The following is a 22525-nucleotide window of genomic DNA, read 5'->3' as shown; positions in this document are numbered from 1 at the left end:
TTTGTGTAACTTGGTCATTATAAGTGGTTAAAATCATCTATTTTGCTCATACCTTTATTTGGTGAATTCACATACCTTGTTTTGTGAATCTCAAACCTTATTCAGTGAATCTAAGGGCTTGTTTTGTTAAACTTGGTCATTATAAGTTGTTAAAGAACATTACATTATAACAATAAGCTATGGTCAATTAACTGAATTTAAGTGATAATAGATAAGAAAGAGGGAAAACCGTACGAAGAAGCAGGAAAATTCACTAAACAAGGTCTCAGATTCACTAAACAAGGTCTAAGATTCGCAAAATAAGTTCACAAAATAAGTTCCAGGATTCACAAAATAAGTTCCAGGATTCACATAATAAGTTGCAAGATTCACAAAAGAAGTTCCACAATTAACAAAATAAGGTCACAAAATAAGTTCCACAATTCACAAAATAAGTTCACAAAATAAATTCCAGGATTCACAAAATAAGTTCCAGGATTCACAAAATAAGTTTTTATCATTTAAATTAGGGGCCGGGTGTCCTAAAACGGAACGGGAAAGGATTTAGGGTAGGATTAGGCGGACCCGCGTACCACGGGTCCGCCTAATCCAACCCTAAACCCTTTCCCTTGCTACTCATTTGAGGGGCAGAAAGACCAAAAGACACTCTACAGGAGGGACGACTGAACCCCTTTTTTGGAATGGGATTTAAAGTAGGGGGCCGGGTGTCCTAAAACGGGACGGGAAAGGGTTTAGGGTTAGATTAGGCGGACCGCTACCGCGGGTCCGCCTAATCCAACCCTAAACCCTTTCCCTTTCTACTCATTTGAGGGGCAGGAAGACCAAAAGACACCCTACAGGGGGGGACGGGTGAACCCCTTTTTTGGGATGGGATTTAAAGTAGGGGGCCAGGTGTCCTAAAACGGGACGGGAAAGGGTTTAGGGTTGGATTAGGCGGACCGCTACCGCGGTCCGCCTAATCCAACCCTAAACCCTTTCCCTTGCTACTCATTTGAGGGGCAAAAAGACCAAAAGACACCCTACAGGGGGGACGGGTGAACCCCTTTTTTGGGATGGGATTTAAAGAAGGGGGTTGGGTGTCCTAAAACGGGACGGGAAAGGGTTTAGGGTTGGATTAGGCGGACCCGCTACCGCGGTTCCGCCTAATCCAAACCTAAACCATTTCCCTTGTTCAGTGCATGGAAGAATATGTAAGAAAACAAATACAAAATTAAATCAAAAATCAGAAGTAAAGAACATTGCATTATACATAAAAAAGTGATCCATGCAAATATTTAAAACAAAGAACAAGATTACATGATAATTTATGTTATCCAAAATGTTAAATTAAGACGTACATAATTATACAGAAGGTTGACACTACTACGAAATTATACAAAATAACAAAAGGGCAAAGTTAAAACCTTAAAGTGCAAAGCCCTAGTTACACAGATAGTACATTACAAACAAGGGACAACTCTAGGCTATATATACAGCATCAAAGGTAAGTCAAGAAAAGATTTATTTCTACGAGTGACTAGTAAGTCAGCAGCAATGCCAATAGCTATATCTCGTTCTTCACTCAGCGTAGCTAAAACATGCAATGACTCATTAACTGCACTGCGTGCAACATCACCAAGAGCATTTAGATGAGTACTCTGACATGGAATTTTTGCTTGGTGATAATGCAGTAAGAATTTGGCAATCATATCCTCCGTCATGAAACATTTGCATGTTTGAAAGACTATTCTAGGACCCCTACGAATATTCCGAACACCATTTATATCATTTATGTCTACAGAAAGCCAATATGCCATGGTGACCCCAGGTGCACTTTTGTGTATCAGAAATAGTTGAGCCCAATTTCGACATACGAGCGCCATATGTGCTTTATCTTTGTAATAATCAATTTTAGAGAAGATTTTTTTCATAAGATCTTGATTACTAAAAACAGAATGACATGCTTGATAGTGACGGCCAGGCACTATAACTTCCTTTAACGGCGAAAAAGAGAAATCCATAGCTGTTTGTTTTTCAGTGACATAAAGTTCACGAAATGACACTTAATCTTCGTCAAGAAGATTAACAACACAACCATTGCACCAAGTTGTCATACTTGTATATGAAACAAGTGAAATACAAATATTAGTTAAACAAAAGAAATGTGAAAATACAAACCCAAATTCCTAGGTAGTTGGACTAACAAGCTGGGAAAATAAACAAAGGTGAAGGAGGGTCACAAAATTAGATCTAGGAAGCACAAAAGCCGGGAAAATAAAAAGGTTTAGATTCTCAGACCTTGTTTGGTGAATCTCAGACCTTGTTCAGTGAATCTAAAGGCTTGTTTTATGAAACTTGGTCATTATAAGTGGTTAAAATCATCTGTTTTGCTCATTTCTTTATTTGGTGAATTTACAGACCCTGTTTTGTGAATCTCAGACCTTATTCAGTGAATCTAAGGACTTGTTTTGTGAAACTTGGTCATTATAAGTGGTTAAAATCATCTATTTTGCTCTTTTCTTCTTAATTTGTTTCTCTGCTTCTTTGTAATCGCAGACCTTATTCAATGAACACTTAAGCAACAACAGCAGAAGACAAAAAGTAGCTAGTATAATTTATGCAAACCTCTGTAATTTATGCAAACCTTTGAATAATCTCAAACCTTGTTCAATGAGCACTCAAGCAACAACAACGCAGAAGACAAAATGCAACACGCAGACAAAGAATGGCAAGCTAATCACAAAATACCGTACTTAAGCAGGCACAAACTGGCAAAATAGAGGCAAAACTACTAAAATTAAAAATGAAGCAACAAAAACAGAAGTCAGTTTAAGTTTGAAGATAATATAACAATAAGCTACTGGTTTCACAAATTTACCTCCTAGATTCACAAAATAAGTTCTAGGTTTCACAAAAGCAGGTAAACGAAATCTTAAGAAACAGATGACAAACATTAAGTCCAAGTTTGAAGATAATATAACAACAAGCTACTGGTTTCACAAATTTACCTCCTAGATTCACAAAATAAGTTCTAGGTTTCACAAAAGCAGGTAAACGAATCTTAACAAATAGATGACAAATATTAAGTCCAAATTTGAAGATAATATAACAATAAGCTACAAAACTTAACTGAATTTAAGTGATAATAGGTAAGAAAGAGGGGAAAACCGTACGAAGAAGTAGGAAAATTGCTTTTCAATTGATGTTAGGCGTTCCGACGGTGCTTGATTATGCTGAGTAAACGATTAAAACCCGCATTAAAACAAAAAAAATAAGTCATTTAAGATCAATAACAAAAATAATACTTCCCCCTTTCCATTCATTCCTATACATTTACTTTATGCACTAGAATTAAGGTGGGTTATGTAATTACCTAATTACCCTCCAACAACTTGTTTTATATACAGCCTAAAGTGCTTTTGGCGTGAGATTTTGGTTCCAATTTTTTTGGCACCAATTTTTATAACACCAAATTTTGGCTCCAATTTTTTGGCTCCAAAATTAGGTCCAATTTTTTTTGGCTCCAATTTTTTGACTCCAGTTTTTTTGGCTCCAAATTATGGCTCCAATTTCCTAGTTTCAATTTTGTCACCTTGAAAAATTCAAATAATAGAAAAGTCATTTGATATTCAATGTTCCCTCCATAATCTACTATAAATACACTTAATATCCATAGTTAATGCATCAAACTTACTCATGTCATTTTTTACAATTAATAGTGGCTTACCACCACTTCAACCGCTAAGTCAAAATAACTACACCATTTCCTCTACCATTTCAAATCCACAAAATACACCACCATGGGTTGATGAGGAGCAAGTACTAACAACTAGAAGTGGCGGACAACTACGAGTGAAGGACATCAGCTTAGTGCAAGTCCAAGGCAAAGACCAGGCAAAGAAGAACAAGGCGAGTGGCAAGAAGGCAAGATAAAGAGGTCAGAAGCGAACGCAAAGACAAGAGGGCAGCAGCATGGGTGTATGGTCCAACACACACAAAGAAGGAGAAGACAAAACGAAGAGACGATATTAGTAGCACGTCAACAACAACAAACCATTTCAAAAATAAGGGAGTGGGTTAGTCAAATTGCAACAACTGAACAACAAGAAACACCAACAAATGAGCCACTTATAATACCAAGAATCAAACAAAAAAGGTTAAAAAATGAGGAGAAATCAACAATAAGTCAAGCAATGGCATTGAGCTATCGAAATGGAAAACTCAAGCATGGGTATATCAATGAACTAAGCGTTCAGTTTGGGGTGACAAGGCTCACAGTTAGCACAATTTGGAAGGATGTACGTGAACAACTAAAGGCGGGAAAGGTGATAAACGTGGCCAGAAAATACAAGGGAAGCAAGGCAACAAGGTTCATTGATGTCGAGAAGGTAAAAAATATTGAACTTAAAGATAGAATGTGTCTTAAAGATTTAGCATTTGGTTTAGGCCTACCCATCACCACGGTTTGGAGATTAGTTAAGAAAGGTGAAATGAAAAGTCATACTAGCGACATTAAACCATCTTTAACTGCACAAAACAAAATAACTAGGTTGCATTGGGTCTTAAGTAAGATAAGTGCAAGTTCATTAGGTGGAAATTTAATTTTTGATGCCATGTATGATGTTGTTCACATAGATGAAAAGCATTTTTATTTGACTAGAGTCACTACAAGGTACTACTTGTTGCCAAATGAAGAAAAATCACATAGAACATGTCAATCCAAGAGGTTTATAACTAAAGTTATGTTTATGGCGGCCGTTGCAAGGCCTAGATATGATGAGGATGGTGGTGTTTTATTTGACGGTAAAATTGGTATTTTTCCATTCATATATGAAGTGGAAGCAATGGGTCAAGCAAGAATAGAGAAAAGGGGACTTTGGAAGTAAAACCCATTGAAAGCATAACCAAAGAGGTTGTTAAGCAATGCCTACTTGAGAAGGTCATCCCCGCAATCAAAGCTAAATGGCCTCTAAATGCAAGTGGAAAGATATGGATACAACAAGACAATGCCAAACCCTATATTTCACCAAAAGACTTAGATTTTCTAGAAGTTGCCAAGTCGGATGGGTTTGATATGGAACTAATTTGTCAACCCCCAAATAGTCCAGATTTAAACATTTTAGACTTAGGATTTTTTAGATCCATTCAAAGCCTTCAACATAAGAAGTCATCTAAGTCTATACTTCAACTTGTGGATGTGGTTGGTAGAGCTTATGATGAGATTGATATTAAGAAGTTGAAATTTGTTTGGGTTTCACTACATGCATGTATGAATGAAATATTAAGGGATGAGGGTGGTAATTCATACCCAATTCCACATGTTGGAAAAAAAAGGTTAGATAGGGTCCAATTGCTTGAAAATAAAGTCAAACCCGACATGGTCTGCTTAGAAAGGGCACTACATGTATTGGAGAACATGAACAATGACACCCAAGAACCATCAGAAGTACAAACAGCAACACAACCCAACAACCAGCAGCAGTAGAAGCATAATGGGTTGAGAAAAGGCTATTTTTTGCAAGCAAGCATATGAAAAGCAACAATCAGCAGCAAATGGCTGTATTTTTTTGTAAGTAGCTAACAACCAACTAGAAGTTTTTGTAAGTAATTAAGCACTGATGACAGATTGGAAGTTTTTTTAAGTACTCAACTATGTAATGGAATGTGCGATATGTTGGTTAATCTACATTTCACGGTTTATATTTAAGTTTCTTAACTATAGTAGAAATTTCTGAAAATTTCACATACACAGTTTAACAAATTTTATGAAAGAAAATATGAGATCATCTCACTTTCCAGTAAGTTGTGTAACTGTCTATATAAATACCTTCCAACGGTATTATCAATAAACAAACTAAAACCACTCTCAACTGCCTAACATCTCACATTCATCGATCACCTTATAATTTAACACTTACTTTCACATACAAAATTAATGGCTTTCAAGCTCGCTCTTATCTTCATCTTCATACTCCTACATTTTTCAATTGTTGAGAATCATATAAGCATTATTCTTAATCGCACCACTAATAATACGGACTATTTATTTAGAATTACACATTGTTTTTAATTGCCTATTCACAATGGTTTTTTCTATTGATGAAATGTGAACAATTAACAGTAAACATCAATTGCTATTAATGGTCGATTGAAAAAAAAAATTAAAAGTAAACAACAATAACATTAAACAAAACGGAAAGAAAAAAAATGTCAAACAAGCCAAGCAAAACAGGCGAAACAACACAAACTCTGGACGATTGAAAACAGGCGAAACAACACAAGCAGGCCATCAATTAATACGATTGAAATATAACCAGAAAAAATCCTAAACCCCAAATAAAAACAGAAACAAAACAGCCAACTTCAATTAACAGCAAGAATAAAAATAAAAACAGAAAAAAATTGGGATAAAGAAATCATACCAGATTAATTAAGGTCGGATTTTGTTTTTTTAGTAGGAGGATGAGACGACACCTCGTCTTCAGAGCTTGTTTCCTTCGGTTTCTTACGTTTACAGAACTGCTTATTCCAAGCCGAGTCCGAATCAAGAGATCCTTCGTAGACAACCAAGGATCCGTCATCATAGCCAACATAATCACCATCCTCATTCAACTAACACCCTTTATAACCTCTAAACCCAGGCCTTGACAATGTAAATGTTGCCTCAGATGAAATTTTATCATCACTGTTTGTATCTGGACCCGAAATATCCTTAAAAAATTCTTCGGGATCGATATCGTTGATATCCATACCCTCCCGCCGATTACGGCCTACTGCAACCTTTTCCTTAACTTCAACTTTCTCCTTCCCTTCAACTTCATCATCCTTATTCTCGGATTCAACCTTGCATGTCACAGATTTCAAAGATTTAGAGGAAGACATGGGTTTTTGTGGAGACGATAAGAAATCTATGGAAATAAGAGTTTAATTGATGTCAAATGTTTGGAAATATGGTCGTTTTATGAGTGAAAAGAAGGGAGATAAGGAAATTTGTGGAAAGAAGAAGAAAATGAGGGGAGATCTGAGAGAGATGATTGAAAGGAGAGGGAGAGGAGAGTGAGGACGGCTTTGAGTGATAGGGTTTAGCTAGGTAGGTTAGGTTATAAATTAGAGAGGGGCAATATTGTCTATTTCATGTAAAATGTTACACTAAATTAAAAATGTATAGAAATGAATGAAAAGCCCATTAAAGGAATATGTATAGGAATGAATGGAAAGGATGAAGTAAGTAATTTAAGTTCCGACGGTGCTTGATTATGTTAGTGATAATGACGATGAGGATATGGAACTTATTCAATCGAATATACCTGATTTGAAGAGGATAATGGCATATGGGAAGCTCAATAACAATGGCGGTCGGAAGCTCAGCGTTAATGGCGAGTGACGAGCTGAAGACGAGTTGAAGAGTGAGAGAGAAGAAGAAGAAGGATGAAGTAAATGAGAAGAGTAATGACCGTGTGTTTTGAGAGGATAATGGCGGATGTGAAGCTCAATGTTAATGGAGAGAGAGAGAGAGAGAGAGAGAATAATGATGATAAATGAATGAGTAAATGAATTGAGTTGGGTGTATTATGACATTATATATGGACACGTGTCATAATCTGGTGAGCCTACAATTATTAGATCTAATGGTTTAAAAAGGGTTCAGCTACCTCACCCTAAGAAAGATGCTTCACATGACGAACTCTGGCGACATCACCATCCACCCCAGTCACCGACGACGTCGCCAACCACCCTAAACGACGATAATCACCATAATAAGTATCGTCTTCTTCATCGCCTCAACCTTCTTCTGCTTGCTTAACAACATTTTGATTGATTTTTAAATACAAACTACGAGATCGATCCAGAAAATGATACAAATTCTAGATTGAATTGAAATTAGAATAATGAAAAAAAAATTGAATAGAATAAAGATGGAAAAGAGGATGTTGGTTTAGGGGTCAACGCCGATGCAGCGGTGGTACCAGCCTTCCATGCACGAACCGAAAGCGAAGGCAGCGGAAGAAGAGAAGATCCCCGTTTTGGAGATCAAAGAGGAAATATTACTTGACAATTTCACCATTCACAAAATCGTATTGAATCCAAATTTTAATGTCGTCCTTTTGATCTGATGGAATTGAATGCCACCAGAATTAGTACCCACGGAAAAGAATTTTTGAGTTGTATTTGATTCAAATTGGTTGAGCCTTGGTGGTTGTAGTTCTGTTTATCTCTCATATTATTTATGTGTTTGATTGTTTCTTTTGTAATTGTTAAAGATGACTAAACTACTGACAGTTTATGTTAATGTGCAGCTGATACTTCTCAATCTTATACTACTGATAATACGATATTATGCATATATTGTTGTATTATCACATTTTGTTATCATTATCATGTTCAAATCACAATGTTTCGGAATTGGTGCACGAGATGGAGCAGGGGAGAGTGTGATGGTCTGCAATTGTGGCAAACTGAGCTCGGAGTATAGATTCAAAGTCTGTTGCATTGTTCATGGAGGATGGCAAATGAGCAAGGAAGAAGCTCGAGTAGGCTGCTTTCATGGTTATGTCATATCAATGAGAAAAAAAATCAAGAAGCTGCATCTGAAGGGCACCCCTAAAATATCAGCAGCTTTATTTTAAACTAAGAATCCTTTATCATGTCGTTGAACTTCTTTGTTAAAAATCTTGCATCAATAAAAGGAGCTAATTGTTATGGAGTATATATAATTCGAGAAAACCGGGAGCAATGCAAGATGGGCTATTTACTCTTAAAGATGTTAAAGAACCAAAGTAAGTATGAGTCAGGTCAATACCAAGGGAATAATACTACAATAACACCACAATAACACTACAATAACAGCACAATAACACGAGGAAAAAAAAAAAGAGTAAAAAAAATCAAACTAGTAAAAAAAAAATCAAAAGTGACACCGGAATAACATCACAATACCACCAGAATAACACGTGGTAAAAAAGAGTAAAAAAATCAAAGTGACACCGGAATAACATCAGAATAACAATAACACCAGAATAACAGCACAATAACATGTGGTAAAAAAGAGAAAAATCAAAGTAGTAAAAAAAAATCTAAGTGACACCGGAATAACATCACAATAACACCAGAATAACAATAATAGCAGAATAACAGCACAATAACACGTGGTAAAAAAAAAAGAGAAAAAAAAATCAAAGTCGTAAAAAAAATCTAAGTAAAAAAAAAGTACAATAACAGAATAACAACACGAGGTAAAAAAAGAGTAAAAAAATTAAAGTAAAAAACAAAATCAGAGTAACACAGGAAAAACAAGTGATATAAAAAGAAAAAGAAAAAAAAGGTAACATAATGAGAAAATTAGATAAAAACATAAGAACTTAAAAAATAACACTACAATAAGAGTGTGAGCACAAACTCACCATAAGAAACTAAACTCACAAGATCTCATCTCTCTCTCTCTCTCTCTCTCTCTCTCTCTCTCTCTCTCTCTCTCTCTATATATATATATATATATATATATATATATATATATATATATATATATATATATATATATATATATATATATATATATATATATATATAGGGTCGGGATTCGGTGAGAACCACTAACATACGAGAACCGTGAGAATCCTCACTAAATCTCCACTAAATCTTGTTTCGGAAGTTTTGATGGATCATTTACCATTAGTTTATTTTATTAAAACACATTCTTTAGTATAACTAAACAAAATATATTGATTTTATTAACAAAATATAAACTTAATGTACAAAAATACAATTAGGTATACTAAAACGGATATAAATGCACGAAAGCGAATAGTAGGTGCATGAAAATTATTACATGCATGAAAATGATTACTAGGTACATGAAAATAACGGGTTCTAGATGCACGAAAACGAGTTCTAGGTGCATAAAAATTGTTAAATACATGAAAATGAGTAGTAAATGCATGAAAATTAATAAAACGTAATTCGCCTCGATTTCCATCAATAGTTTAATACTTTTTGGCCAAGAAATATGTTTCTAGTCATAAAATTCTATGCCGAATCCAAATATGTCAATATTTTTTTTAAAAAAATTACGTAAGGTAGAGTTCTCACGGTTTTCATTATGTTGGTGGCTCTCACCGGATCCCAAATCTATATAAATAAATATATATATATATATATATATATATATATATATATATATATATATATATATATATATATATGTATGTATATATATATATGTATGTATATATATATATATATATATATATATATATATATATATATATATGTATGTATAGAGGGAGAGAGAGAGAAGTTCTCGTAAGTCCCGCATATATAATGAGTCGTATGGGATGGATGGATGAGATTGCATCTAAATGAAAGGTCACAAATTAATCTCCTCTAATTACCTCCCTTAATCATTCCAACTCCTTAAACATTCACCCTCTCCTAATCTATCCTCTCATTATCTTTCACTCTCTCACTAAATCCCATTTTCTCTGAATCCCCAACAAAAAAAACCCAAAACAAAAAAAACCCATTTTCCCTAAAATTCCCAACAAATAAAAAACCAAAAAACCACCCTCCTTCCCTCATCCCGACACCATCCCGTCACTGCCTCCCATTTCCTCCTTCCTTCTCGGCCGCCATACACCACACTGCCGCCACCTCCACCTCACCAGACCACCAGCCCACCACCTCCTCATCCGCCGAGATCCGGAGCCCACCACCAGACCACCACACATCATAGCCGACCCACAACCCGCCCACCACAAACCACCAGATCCACCACCACCACCGAGAAACCCACCCGACAAACCCACCCGACAAACCGACACCCGATTACCCACGGCTTCCTCGACGTTCTCCTGACCACCACAACACCCACGACCACCTCCTAAAGCCACGACACCGCCGCCTGCCTCCCTTTCTTCTTTCTCTCTTTTATTTTTTCAGATTTACATTTGGTGCAGTTTTGTTTTTATGTTTTATAATTTTTTCAGATCTCGTATTTGATGTATCGGTTTTTGATATTGGTTTTTATATCTCGTTTTTGATAATTTCTGAGATCAATTCTTAACTTTGTTTTTCATTGTTTGAAGTTTCAACGACCACCACCACGTTTTTTTTTTGGGTATTTTTAGATCTCGTTTTTGGTTTTCTCGTTTTTTTTTTTTGGTATTTTTAGATCTCGTTTTTTTTTTTTTTGTTTATTTGGGTGTTGGTTAATTAATTTTTAGTATTTCAGTTATTTATTTCTCTTTTTTTTGAAGTTCCATATTTTGTGCTAAAGTTATACAATAATTAAAATAAAGTTATACTATTAACCTCTAAAGTTATACTATTTACGACTAAAGTTATACCCTTGGCATATTAAAGTTATATTATTTACGACTAAAGTTATACGCATAAAATACAAAAGTTATAGATCTATTTTATATAACTCAATTGGTATATTTTTTTTAGTATTTCTGTGTTGGTGCTGTTGTGAGACGGTTTTTTAAATTTTTACGACTAAAGTTATACCCTTCAAACATTAAAGTTACATTATTTACAACTAAAGTTATACCCTTCAAACATTAAAGTTATACAATTTATACTATTTTGTTTTGTGTTGTTATTTACTTATTTTATATATTTTTATTTCAAATATGCCTTATATTACATTTTGATATTTATATAATGACTTTTTTTTTCCAGATCTAGTATTGTTGGTTTAAAGTTAGTATTGATGGTTTTAGGATTTCGGTTATATATTGGACTAAACTTATACGATTTTGGACTAAAATTATGCGATTTTGTAGTAAAGTTACACAATTTTGGACTAAAGTTATACAAATATGGACTAAAGTTATACATATGAAGGACGAAAGTTATACAAAAATTGAGTAAAGTTATACAAATAAGGACTAAAGTTATACAAATAAAGACTAAAGTTATACAAAAATGGACTAAAGTTATACAAAAATTGCCTAAAGTTATACAAATATGGACTAAAGTTATACAAATAAGGATTAAAGTTATACAAAAACTGACTAAATTTATACAAATAGGGACTAAAGTTATACAAATAAGGACTAAAGTTAGACAAATAAAGAGTAAAGTTATACAAAAATGGGCTAAAGATATACAAAAATTGACTAAAGTTATACAAAAATTGACTAAAGTCATTGAAATTACACATATTTCTACTGGAGTTATACATTCGTTGAGTAGAAGTTATTCATATCGTTACTAGAGTTATACATTCACTGAGTAGAAGTTCAACACATTCCTAATGTAGATATTTGTATAACTTTAGTCCATTTTTGTATAACTTTAGTCCATTTTTGTATAACTTTAGTCCTTATTTGTATAAATTTAGTCAGTTTTTGTATAACTTCAGTCCTTATTTGTATAACTTCAGTCCATATTTGTATAACTTTAGGCAATTTTTGTATAACTTTAGTACATTTTTGTATAACTTTAGTCCATAACTGTGTAACTTTAGTCATTTTATATCATTTTTATATAAAAATGTGAATATAAGATTAAAATCAACAAATTATAAGAATTTTTATATAGCTAAGATTAAAACAACAAATTTTTTGAAAAACATTTTAATAGATCTTAGATGAAAAAAAGTATCTCACAAAAAAAAACGAGATTTAAAACCCGAAATCTTAAAAAAAGCGTTTAACAAGAAGAGATTTGAGAAAATAAATAAAAAAACGAGAACTAACAAAATAAAAAACAATTAAAAGAAAATAAAAGACAACAAAAAATTAATGGAAAAAACAACTCAAAACATAAAAATTAACACCATAACGAAAAGAAAAAAACGAAAAAAAATACCAAGGTGGCGGTGGTGGGGTGGCGGCGGCGGCGGCGGTGGTGGCTGGTGAGTTGGTGTCGGGTGGGGTGGTGGTGGGTGGTGGTGAATGAAGATGAGAGGAGTGGGTGATTTATTTGGGTTTTGGTTTTTTGGGGTTTTGGGTTTTTTTAGAGAGAAGAGAAAAGAGTGAGATGTAGAGAGATGAGAGGATGATTGTGATAATGAATTAATGAATGATGGATGGATGATTAGTGAAGGAGATGATTAAGTTAAAGAGGCCATTAGAGGAGATTCATTTATAGTCATTCAATGAGATGAAATCTCATCCCTCCATTCCCTCCATCCAATGGCCTATATGAAGACTTATGGAATTATATGTATATATAGGACTTAGTTGATCTCTTCTCTCTCTCTCTCTCTCTCTCTCTCGATATATATATATATATATATATATATATATATATATATATATATATATATATATATATATATATATATATATATATAGAAGAAGGATTAAGTGAGTCCACCTAAAATCCTTGTGTCCATAAATCCCCATCCAAACCATTGGATGAGGAAGATGGAGGGGTAAGGTTAGAGTTACACTCATGGTCATTAGTAAGGTGTTTTAATCATCTTTCTCATAATCACACCATTAATTACTAATTTAACCTAATTAACCACTAATCTAATATACATAGTTTCCACTCACCCATTTCTCTCTCATCCACATAATTTCATTTCCTCTCTTCTCTTTAAAATCCCAAAAAAAATAACAAATCACCCAAAAAAAATCTCAATAAATCCACCTCCCTCCCTTCCACCACCCGACCACCCCCACTTTCCTCCATTACTGCACCACCACCACCACCACCACCACTCTACCACCACCTTTCCCACTTGCCACCCTCTCACCAACCACCCACCCGAAATCCCTCCCTCACTCACCAACAAACACCACCACTCCATCCTCTCCACCATCCCACCACCCAAAACCGCCACTTCCTCCTTGTTCTTTCATATCTGACCACCACCAACACTATCACGACTCTGCTCCTCTCTCTGTCTCACCAACGGCACCACAACAACTACCACCAACGCTAGATCTGGTTGTTGTCGATGGTATTGCTGCCGCCCTCCATCACCACCACAACATCCTCCTTCTTCAACTCCCACAACCCGACACACAACACCAACCGACACCAACACGACCTCCCCTTCTTATTTGTCCAGATCTGTTTTTTTGTTTAATTTTTTGTTTTGTTTTTTGGTGAAAGGTTAGGAACTTCCATTAAGCACAAAACAAGCAATTTACACACTACCATATAGGGTACAATTCATGAAACTTAAATTAGTCAATCAATAATTAATTGACTTAATCCAAGCTTCATCACTACTCTTCTTAATACAATTGAGCCAAAACTGTTGGAGCTTGTGTCCTCCACAAATTAGTATGATAACATTTGTAAATCTCTTACAGGTTCACAAGGGTATACTTCGTATATTTAATCAGTTGATTAACGTTTACCTAATAACGGTTGGCTTGCTAGAAAGTTTGACGTTATTATCATACAGATGGCGGTGATCAACTAGTCCCTAAAGGTCACACCTATAGGATGTGTTTGAGAAATGTGGTTATAGAAATATAATCACATTGATGCCCAATATGACTAAATAGTTAGTCAATGTGTTGATGAGATAATTATTTAATGAAAATTAAATAATATTAGTTGAGACGAATTAACTGTCAATTCGTAAATTAAATATAATAAGTTATATTTAATTAAATATATGTAATGTTAGCTTGGACGAATTAATCTGTTAATTCGTAATTAAATATAATCAGTTATATTTAATATCAACAAGATGAATGTGTCATAGTGGTAATAGTGAGGGTACACATACCAAGAGGTCATGGGTTCGATCCTCACTAGATGACAATTCAACACATTTTATATATTTTTGGAAAGACCAAAAATAAGGAGATATACTCCTTATTTCGGTCAGTTGGGACGAGATTAGGAAAGATATTATTCTTTCCTAATTGACTCCAAATTTCGGTCAGTATAAGAAAGAAAGGGAGAGAATTATTATACCCTAATTCTTTTTCTTGACCTAGCCTCTCTCTCTCATCAGAAATAACACAAAATAACTAAATTTTACAGAAAATTTTAGATCGATTCTAGCACAATCAATAGGGCATATCTCATATCTTCTTGGGTGCAACTGATAGGCGAATATCAATTTTGATATTGTTCTTAGGCCAATTTTGCTAGGACCGAAGGTTAATTCTGAATCCTTTATACTTTGTTTATGTATTTTGTTTATGACTATTGATCATCACTGTTAAATTCGTTATAATCCTTCAATATAAAGGGAAGTATACAGATTATTTCCCACAAGTGGTATCAGAGCCCTAGGCCACGAATTTTGATTTCAATGATTTTCATAAATTTTGTATGTAAACATTGACATATTTCCGAAAAAAAAAAAATTCCGGCTGAAATTTTTTTGCCCGTGAGTTTTCTTAATTCGGCCTGTTTTTTTTTTCTTTCGTTTTTCTTTTGCTTGATGATTTATTTCCAATTTCCTTATATCATATCATTGTTTTAATCAGTTAAAATCATCATATGAAGAATTGGTAGATTTTGATTTAATGCAGATTTAAGTTAAAATACAAATATAATCGTCATGTTGATGATACAAGAACTTGTTTTTGCTATATAGTTTTAGCATATACGATTAATCATGTTTGTTAATTCATTTGCTAAACCATGTTCTATTAGCAACTGTAAACTTTGTTCTTCAACAATCTTTGTATTAGGGCTTTATGCCGCAAAAGGAAAATAATTTTGACGGCTCAATTTTTTTTAGGGTTGCCGTGGAAAAAAAAAAACTGGTTTTGGGTTATTTTTTTTAAAATTGCCGAATAAAAAAAAAAGGGGAAAGTTTTTTTTTTCCCAAATGCCGTATAATTTTTTGGGCAGTTTTTATTTTTCCAGCCGTGAGCTGGGTTTTAATAAAAAAAAAAAAAAAAAAATTACCTTGTTTGCTTGGTTTTGCCGAGACCAAACAAAGAAAATAAAAGTTTTATTTTTGTTTTTGGCCAATTAGTTATTGCGATACGGTTCACAATTTAAAGATACCGAGTTATTTTAAAGCAGTTTAAAATTTTGACGGATAGAATTCATATTACAAGTTTAATATGAATTAAGAATGAAATTAATGTGATTAATTGTGGAATTGTCACTTAATTTAATTTAAATAGGTGGTTTGGATAAATTAATCAACATAATTAAGGAATTGTGTCATGTATATTTAATTTATTTTAGTTGATGCTTTTTTAATTTTGTTGAATGAATCGAATGAATGAATTTTATTTACATATTTAATTTTGCAATCGGTTGTAAATTGTAATACTTAGTGTGGCCTTAGTCAAATTATGTTTTCGTAATGAAGGAAACATGATTTTTTATGTAATTATGAGATCTCGAATCTCCTTTATTTTAGTTTTGGGTTTTGAAATTAGAATGTAATAAATAGGTCAATTATGTAATTTTATTTATTGTAATTTCAAAGAAGACTAAAGATGGAGATTGGAGCTCACTCCCGCTACATGGATTAAGATGGAACATCAAGACAAGATTCTCGGGTCCAAGGATGGATTCCAACCTTGTATTTATTGTTCATTTTGATAGGATAGACCACACTAGGACTTTTACTGTTTTTACGTTTTCATTCTTATTGCTTTTCATTCACATGTTAGTTTTATGCATCATATTCCGCCTAAAACCAAACCACCTACTACTAAAATGCATGAAAATTGACTCATATAGGTTGTATGTTAGTTTTCATGGACATGCAGATGTCACAGTCTATAAGCCATCACCTTAGTTTATTCATTCTCGCATGCTAGTTTATAGTTCACTTAAAATGAATTAAAATAAAGTTGATGAGATCTTCCTCTAAAACGGAAATTGAGATTAGTCTTTATAAGGGCAAACATCTATGAGTCCCTTCTTCGTCGGTAGGCCTAATATGACCCCTTATACGTTGGGTAAGTAGTTGTGTTGACTTAGTTTACCTCAACATCATAGTCCGAAGAGTTTCTCGTGATTATGATGGACTAAAGATAGTATTTACAGAAATTTATCGACCAAGAATTCTAACGGTAGAATTAGCTAAAAGGTTAGCTTATCAATTTACAGAGAATTGAGTCTTGGGATCATTTATATAATTCTTGAGGGAGGTCAATTGTGTAAATGTTTTGAGTCTTCGCGTTATGACATTAGTTCATTAGACTTAAAATCAAAACGATGCACATGCTTATTATTTTTATTCTTCTTTCGCAGTGTAGAACACGATTATTTTCGATAATACTGTTACAACAAATGGCTGGAAATAACGCAATCCCAATGCCTAGTGCCACACTAGATCGTTCATCCTGGCTAGAAGTGTTCATGGACCAAATGAATCAGTCCACGCGATCAAGAATGATGGGTCCAACTTTATGGATCGGGAGGCGGCACTACGGAATGCTGCCATTGCTTGACGATAAGCTCGTGTACTTAATCGAGCCAATACCGGTCAACCTAGGCCCCAATGCAGGAGCCAACGAGTCACTCGCTTATAGTGATTTCGTTATGGAAGCGGGTGCGATAAAGAACGTACTCATCTTTGCAATGGAAACCAATTTGCAGAGACGCTTCATTGCCCAAGGTGCAAACAAGATTTTCACCACGCTCACTAATAAGTTCTCAAAGGCCCCGAGAATCATTACATATGAGCATACCTGTCGCTTCTTTGATGCGAAACTCCAGAAGGGCCAACCGGTTAGCACACACATTCTTCACATGATTGAGAATGTCGAGAAGCTGGAGGCACTTAATTGTAAAATCAGTGAGAGCATTGTCATTGACCGAATGCTTCATTCTCTTCACGATGGTTTTGCCCTTTTCAGGGCGAACTACTACATGAATGACTTGAAAAAGAGTCCTCATGAGCTACACTCCCTTCTCGTACAGACCGAGAAGGATATGAAATTGAGTGGGATCATGAAGCAGGATGTTCTCACGATTTACAACAAAGGTAAAGGTAAGGGCAAGGCTCATGGCGACCTAGCTGTAGGTAAGCCAAAGTTTAAGAAGCCAGGAAACGGTAAGAGTGCGCCTGGTGAGACTAGTGGCTCACAGGGCAAGGCAAAGAGCAAGGGCGGTGACATAGAGTGCCACCATTGTCACAAGACTGGACATTGGAGGAGGAACTGTCCCGTCTACCGTAAGGACATTAAGGCAGGCCGCGTCGTTCCTGTTGGTATGTCATCTTATATTCATATGATTGAGATTAACCATGCAAGTTTCGAAACTTGGGTACTAGATACTGGTTGCGGTTCTCATCTATGTAATCATTTGCAGGGCCTAAAGAACATCATACCTCTCGAAAAAGATGATGTGGACCTGCGAGTCGGGAATGGAGCACGAGTTGTTGCTGCCTCGAAGGGAACATATGTAATCCAACTCCCTAGTGGTTTTGAGTTATCTTTAAATAACTGTTACTATGTACCCAGTTTATCTAAGAATATTATTTCTGTTTCCGTACTTGCTAAAGACGGTTTTACATTTTCAATAAAGGATAATAGTTGTATTTTCTCTTTTAATGAAATGATTTATGGCAAAGCAGTTTCCATGAATGGAATTTACATCTTAGATCAAACCACGGAAGTATTACACATGAATAATAAGAAATTAAAGGTTGGTGACAAAAATCAAACCTATCTATGGCATTGTCAAATGGGACACATAAATGAGAAACGCGTGAAGAAACTCGTCGATAATGAGACTATTCCCGCATTCAATTTTTCTACATATGGCACGTGTGAATCATATCTCATTGGCAAGATGACTCGAATTTCCTTCAAAGGTGTTGGAATGCACGCTAGTGACCTATTAGGACTCATACATACGGACGTATGTGGACCTATGTCAATTACCGCTAAAGATGGCTATAGATATTTTATCACTTTCACGGACGATTTGAGTAGATACGGATATGTCTACTTAATGAAGCATAAAAGTGAGTCCTTTGAGAAATTCAAGGAATACCAGAATAGGGTACAGAACCAACTGGGTAGAAAGATTAAAGCACTCCGTTCAGATTGGGGTGGCGAATATCTTTCAAATGAGTTTGATCAACACCTGAAAGACTGTGGAATCGTTTTGCAGTTAACTCCACCTGGAACACCTCAATTGAATGGTGTGTCCGGACGGAGAAATCGAACCTTACTTGATATGGTTCGATCCATGATGAGTCACACCGTAGTGCCTGATTCATTATGGGGTTATGCTCTTTGTCACCGCTCTTATATTTAATCAAGTCGATCTAAAGTCAGCGACAAGACTTCATATGAAATGTGGAAGAGAACGGTACCTAACTTGTCCTTTATTCGGGTTTGGGGCTGCGAGGCTTATGTCAAGTGGAGACACGAGGATAAGCTCGGCCCGCGATCGGTCAAGACATAATTTATTGGTTATCCAAAAGGAACATTTGGTCATTACTTCTATTCGCCTACCGAACATCAAGTTTTTGTTGCGGCTAGTGAGACGTTCTTAGAGAAAGAATTTCTCGAGAACAAGTCGAGTAATAGAACCTTCGAGCTGTCGGAGATTCCAGAACCAACAACCGAGGAACAGATGGAGGAAGCTGTACCTTCAACTGATGATACGGTTAATATTCCTGAGGAACCTAGGAGGTCGGGTGGAGACTCTCATCCTTCGGACAGATACATTGGTATGGTCGAGGAGAATGACGTTTTACTTATTGAAAGTAATGAACCCGCAACCTATAAAGGTGCTATGGTCTGTTCTGACTCAAAGCTATGGCTTGAAGCCATGCAATCCGAGATGGACTCCATGTATGAGAATAACGTATGGGATCTAGTTGATTTACCTAATAAGGTAAAACCTCTACAGTGCAAATGGCTTTACAAAATAAAGCGTTCTGTAGACGCGTAACCAGATATCTATAAGGCACGACTTGTGGCAAAAGGTTTCACTCAAGTGCACGGATTGCATTATGATGAGATTTTTGCACCTGTAGTCATGCTACGTTCCATTCGGATAATCTTAGCGATTGCCGCATTTCATGATTATGAAATTTGGCAAATGGATGTGAAAACCGCCTTCTTAAACGGTTATTTGGAGGAAGAGTTGTACATGGTGCAACCCGAAGGTTTAATAGATCCTGAGCATCCTAAGAAAGTATGTAAGCTTAAGCGTTCCATTTATGGACTTAAGCAAGCTTCTCGGAGTTGGAATCATCGTTTCGACCAAGTGATAAAAGAGTATGGCTTCACTCGATCGGTCGAGGAACCATGCTTATATATCAAGTCGAGTGGGAGAAAGATTGTATTCTTGATATTGTATGTCGATGACATACTTTTGATTGGGAATGACATTCCTCTCCTATCTTCGGTTAAAGAATGGTTGAAGAACCATTTCCAGATGAAAGATCTGGGTGAGGCACAGCGCATTTTGGGAATCCGTATCTACCGAGATAGATCACGACGGACGTTATCACTTAGTCAGGAGTCTTATTTAGATAAGGTTCTTGAGAGGTTTAGCATGACCAACTCCAAGAAGGGGAACCTTCCTATGACGACTGGGATGCAGTTGACCAAGTCTCAGTCACCCACGACGCCTTAAGGGATTGAGCGCATGAGTCGTGTTCCTTATGCATCTGCAATAGGATCGATCATGTATGCCATGATATGCACACGTCCAGACGTGGCATATGCATTGAGTATGACGAGTCGGTACCAAAAGACTTTAGGTGAAACACACTGGATAACAGTCAAAAATATCCTCAATTACCTACGGAGGACTAAGGATTGGGTATTGACTTATGGAGGCGATACTAAGCTATGCGCAACCGGTTACGCAGATGCTAGCTTCCAAACGGATCGAGATGATTCAAAATCTCGGTCAAATGGTTCGTCTTCACTCTTAATGGTGTCATGCGGTCACCGGAAGAGTTCCAAACAGAGTGTTGTAGCAGATTCTACTACTGAATCCGAGTACTATGCCGCTTCGGAGGCAGCAAAGGAAACGATATGGATGCGTCAATTCTTACAAGGGCTTTCGGTAGTTCCTAGTTCGAATGACCCGATCACCATCTATTGTGACAATAGAGATGCCATCTTCCAGGCTAAGGAGCCAAAGTCTAGCAACAAATCTAGACATGTACTTCGGAAAGCTCACCTGATCCTTGATTACGTGGAGCAAGAAGAGATAGTGATTGACAAGATTGCGACGGATGATAACATCGTGGATCCTCTCACCAAACTGTTGAATTATGATAAGCATGTAGGGCATGTTAATTCCATGGGAATTAAACATGTTCCTGAGTTGTAGTACTTGATTATGGATTTGATACATTATCTTTTTCATATACTATTTATAACTTCATCGTTTTATATATAATATTTTATTTTTCATGTGGATTGTACTGACAACTTTGAACGCCACAAAGTGAACTGAATTATATTATATTTGTTTTGGTCCGTAATCGCCAATGTGAGTTGATAACTCCGGCAATTATTTTGTGCAGTAGATTGATGGTGGGTTCAACGAGCCATAAATCAAACGGTTGACTGATCGATCACAGATGCGAGATTATGACGATACCTCGTAGGACAACTCTTTGTTACAACGTAATGGAGTCCTAAATGTTTAATAACATTCGGTGCCAGGTCGTGGATAGGACATCCATTGTGTTCCTAGAGTCGATTCTTTTGACTATCGACTGTCTCTTGGGATTAAGGCAGTTTTTGAGTGACTTTGGTTTCTTTCTCACGGTCTGCAGAATCGGAGGCTAAGTAGATTTTTTCTGGGTCATTTCATACTGTGCTTACATCTGCAGGATTCGAGTTGAGAAAAATATCCAACCCTTATCAGGTATAGTTATTTCTCAGGGCCACTCGAGGAGTTGTAACTGAAATGCATGGCCATGCTCGAATGTTGATTCGTTTATCAGTTAAGTTACTCTCTAGTCGGGGAAACCACTCTTGATATTGATCGCTTGTAAAATACGACCTCTGTGAATTCAGATTTGCAATTTGTTTTACATTGAGTGGGAGAAATTTAATAGGATATGAGAATCGGTTATCGCACATACACTTGTGAGGACAAGTGGGAGTTTGTTGGAGCTTGTGTCCTCCACAAATTAGTGTGATAACATTTGTAAATCTCTTACAGGTTCACAAGGGTATACTTCGTATATTTAATCAGTTGATTAACGTTTACCTAATAACGGTTGGCTTGCTAGAAAGTTTGACATTATTATCATACAGATGGCGGTGATCAACTGGTCCCTAAAGGTCACACCTATAGGATGTGTTTGAGAAATGTGGTTATAGAAATATAATCACATTGATGCCCAATATGACTAAATAGTTAGTCAATGTGTTGATGAGATAATTATTTAATGAAAATTAAATAATATTAGTTGAGACGAATTAACTGTCAATTCGTAAATTAAATATAATAAGTTATATTTAATTAAATATATGTAATGTTAGCTTAGACGAATTAATCTGTTAATTCGTAATTAAATATAATCAGTTATATTTAATATCCACAAGATGAATGTGTCATAGTGGTAATAGTGAGGGTACACATACCAAGAGGTCATGGGTTCGATCCTCACTAGATGACAATTCAACACATTTTATATATTTTTGGAAAGACAAAAAATAAG

At 35.5% G+C, this 22525-nt stretch overlaps 1 protein-coding gene across 1 annotated transcript; it reads left to right on the top strand.

Moving 5' to 3' along the window:
• Positions 1-4172: 4172 nt before the first annotated feature.
• LOC141629867 (uncharacterized) lies at positions 4173-5464 on the top strand. The gene is made up of 2 exons (XM_074442794.1): positions 4173-4651; positions 4816-5464. Exons 1-2 carry the CDS (start codon positions 4173-4175, stop codon positions 5462-5464), a joined length of 1128 nt encoding a protein of 375 aa, XP_074298895.1.
• Positions 5465-22525: the final 17061 nt, after the last annotated feature.

This window comes from Silene latifolia, chromosome Y (genome assembly GCF_048544455.1).
Source record: "Silene latifolia isolate original U9 population chromosome Y, ASM4854445v1, whole genome shotgun sequence".
Lineage (NCBI taxonomy): Eukaryota > Viridiplantae > Streptophyta > Magnoliopsida > Caryophyllales > Caryophyllaceae > Silene > Silene latifolia.
Note: the sequence above shows the minus strand (reverse complement) of the source record. Positions and strands in the feature narration are given on the sequence as shown.

Bases quoted from the DNA above. Each gene is read 5' to 3' on its own strand.
- LOC141629867 (XM_074442794.1), top strand. From the start codon at position 4,173: ATGGCATTGAGCTATCGAAATGGAAAACTCAAGCATGGGTATATCAAT. The intron at 4,652-4,815 runs GTACTACTTGTT...TCATATATGAAG, and splicing joins TTGACTAGAGTCACTACAAG to TGGAAGCAATGGGTCAAGCA.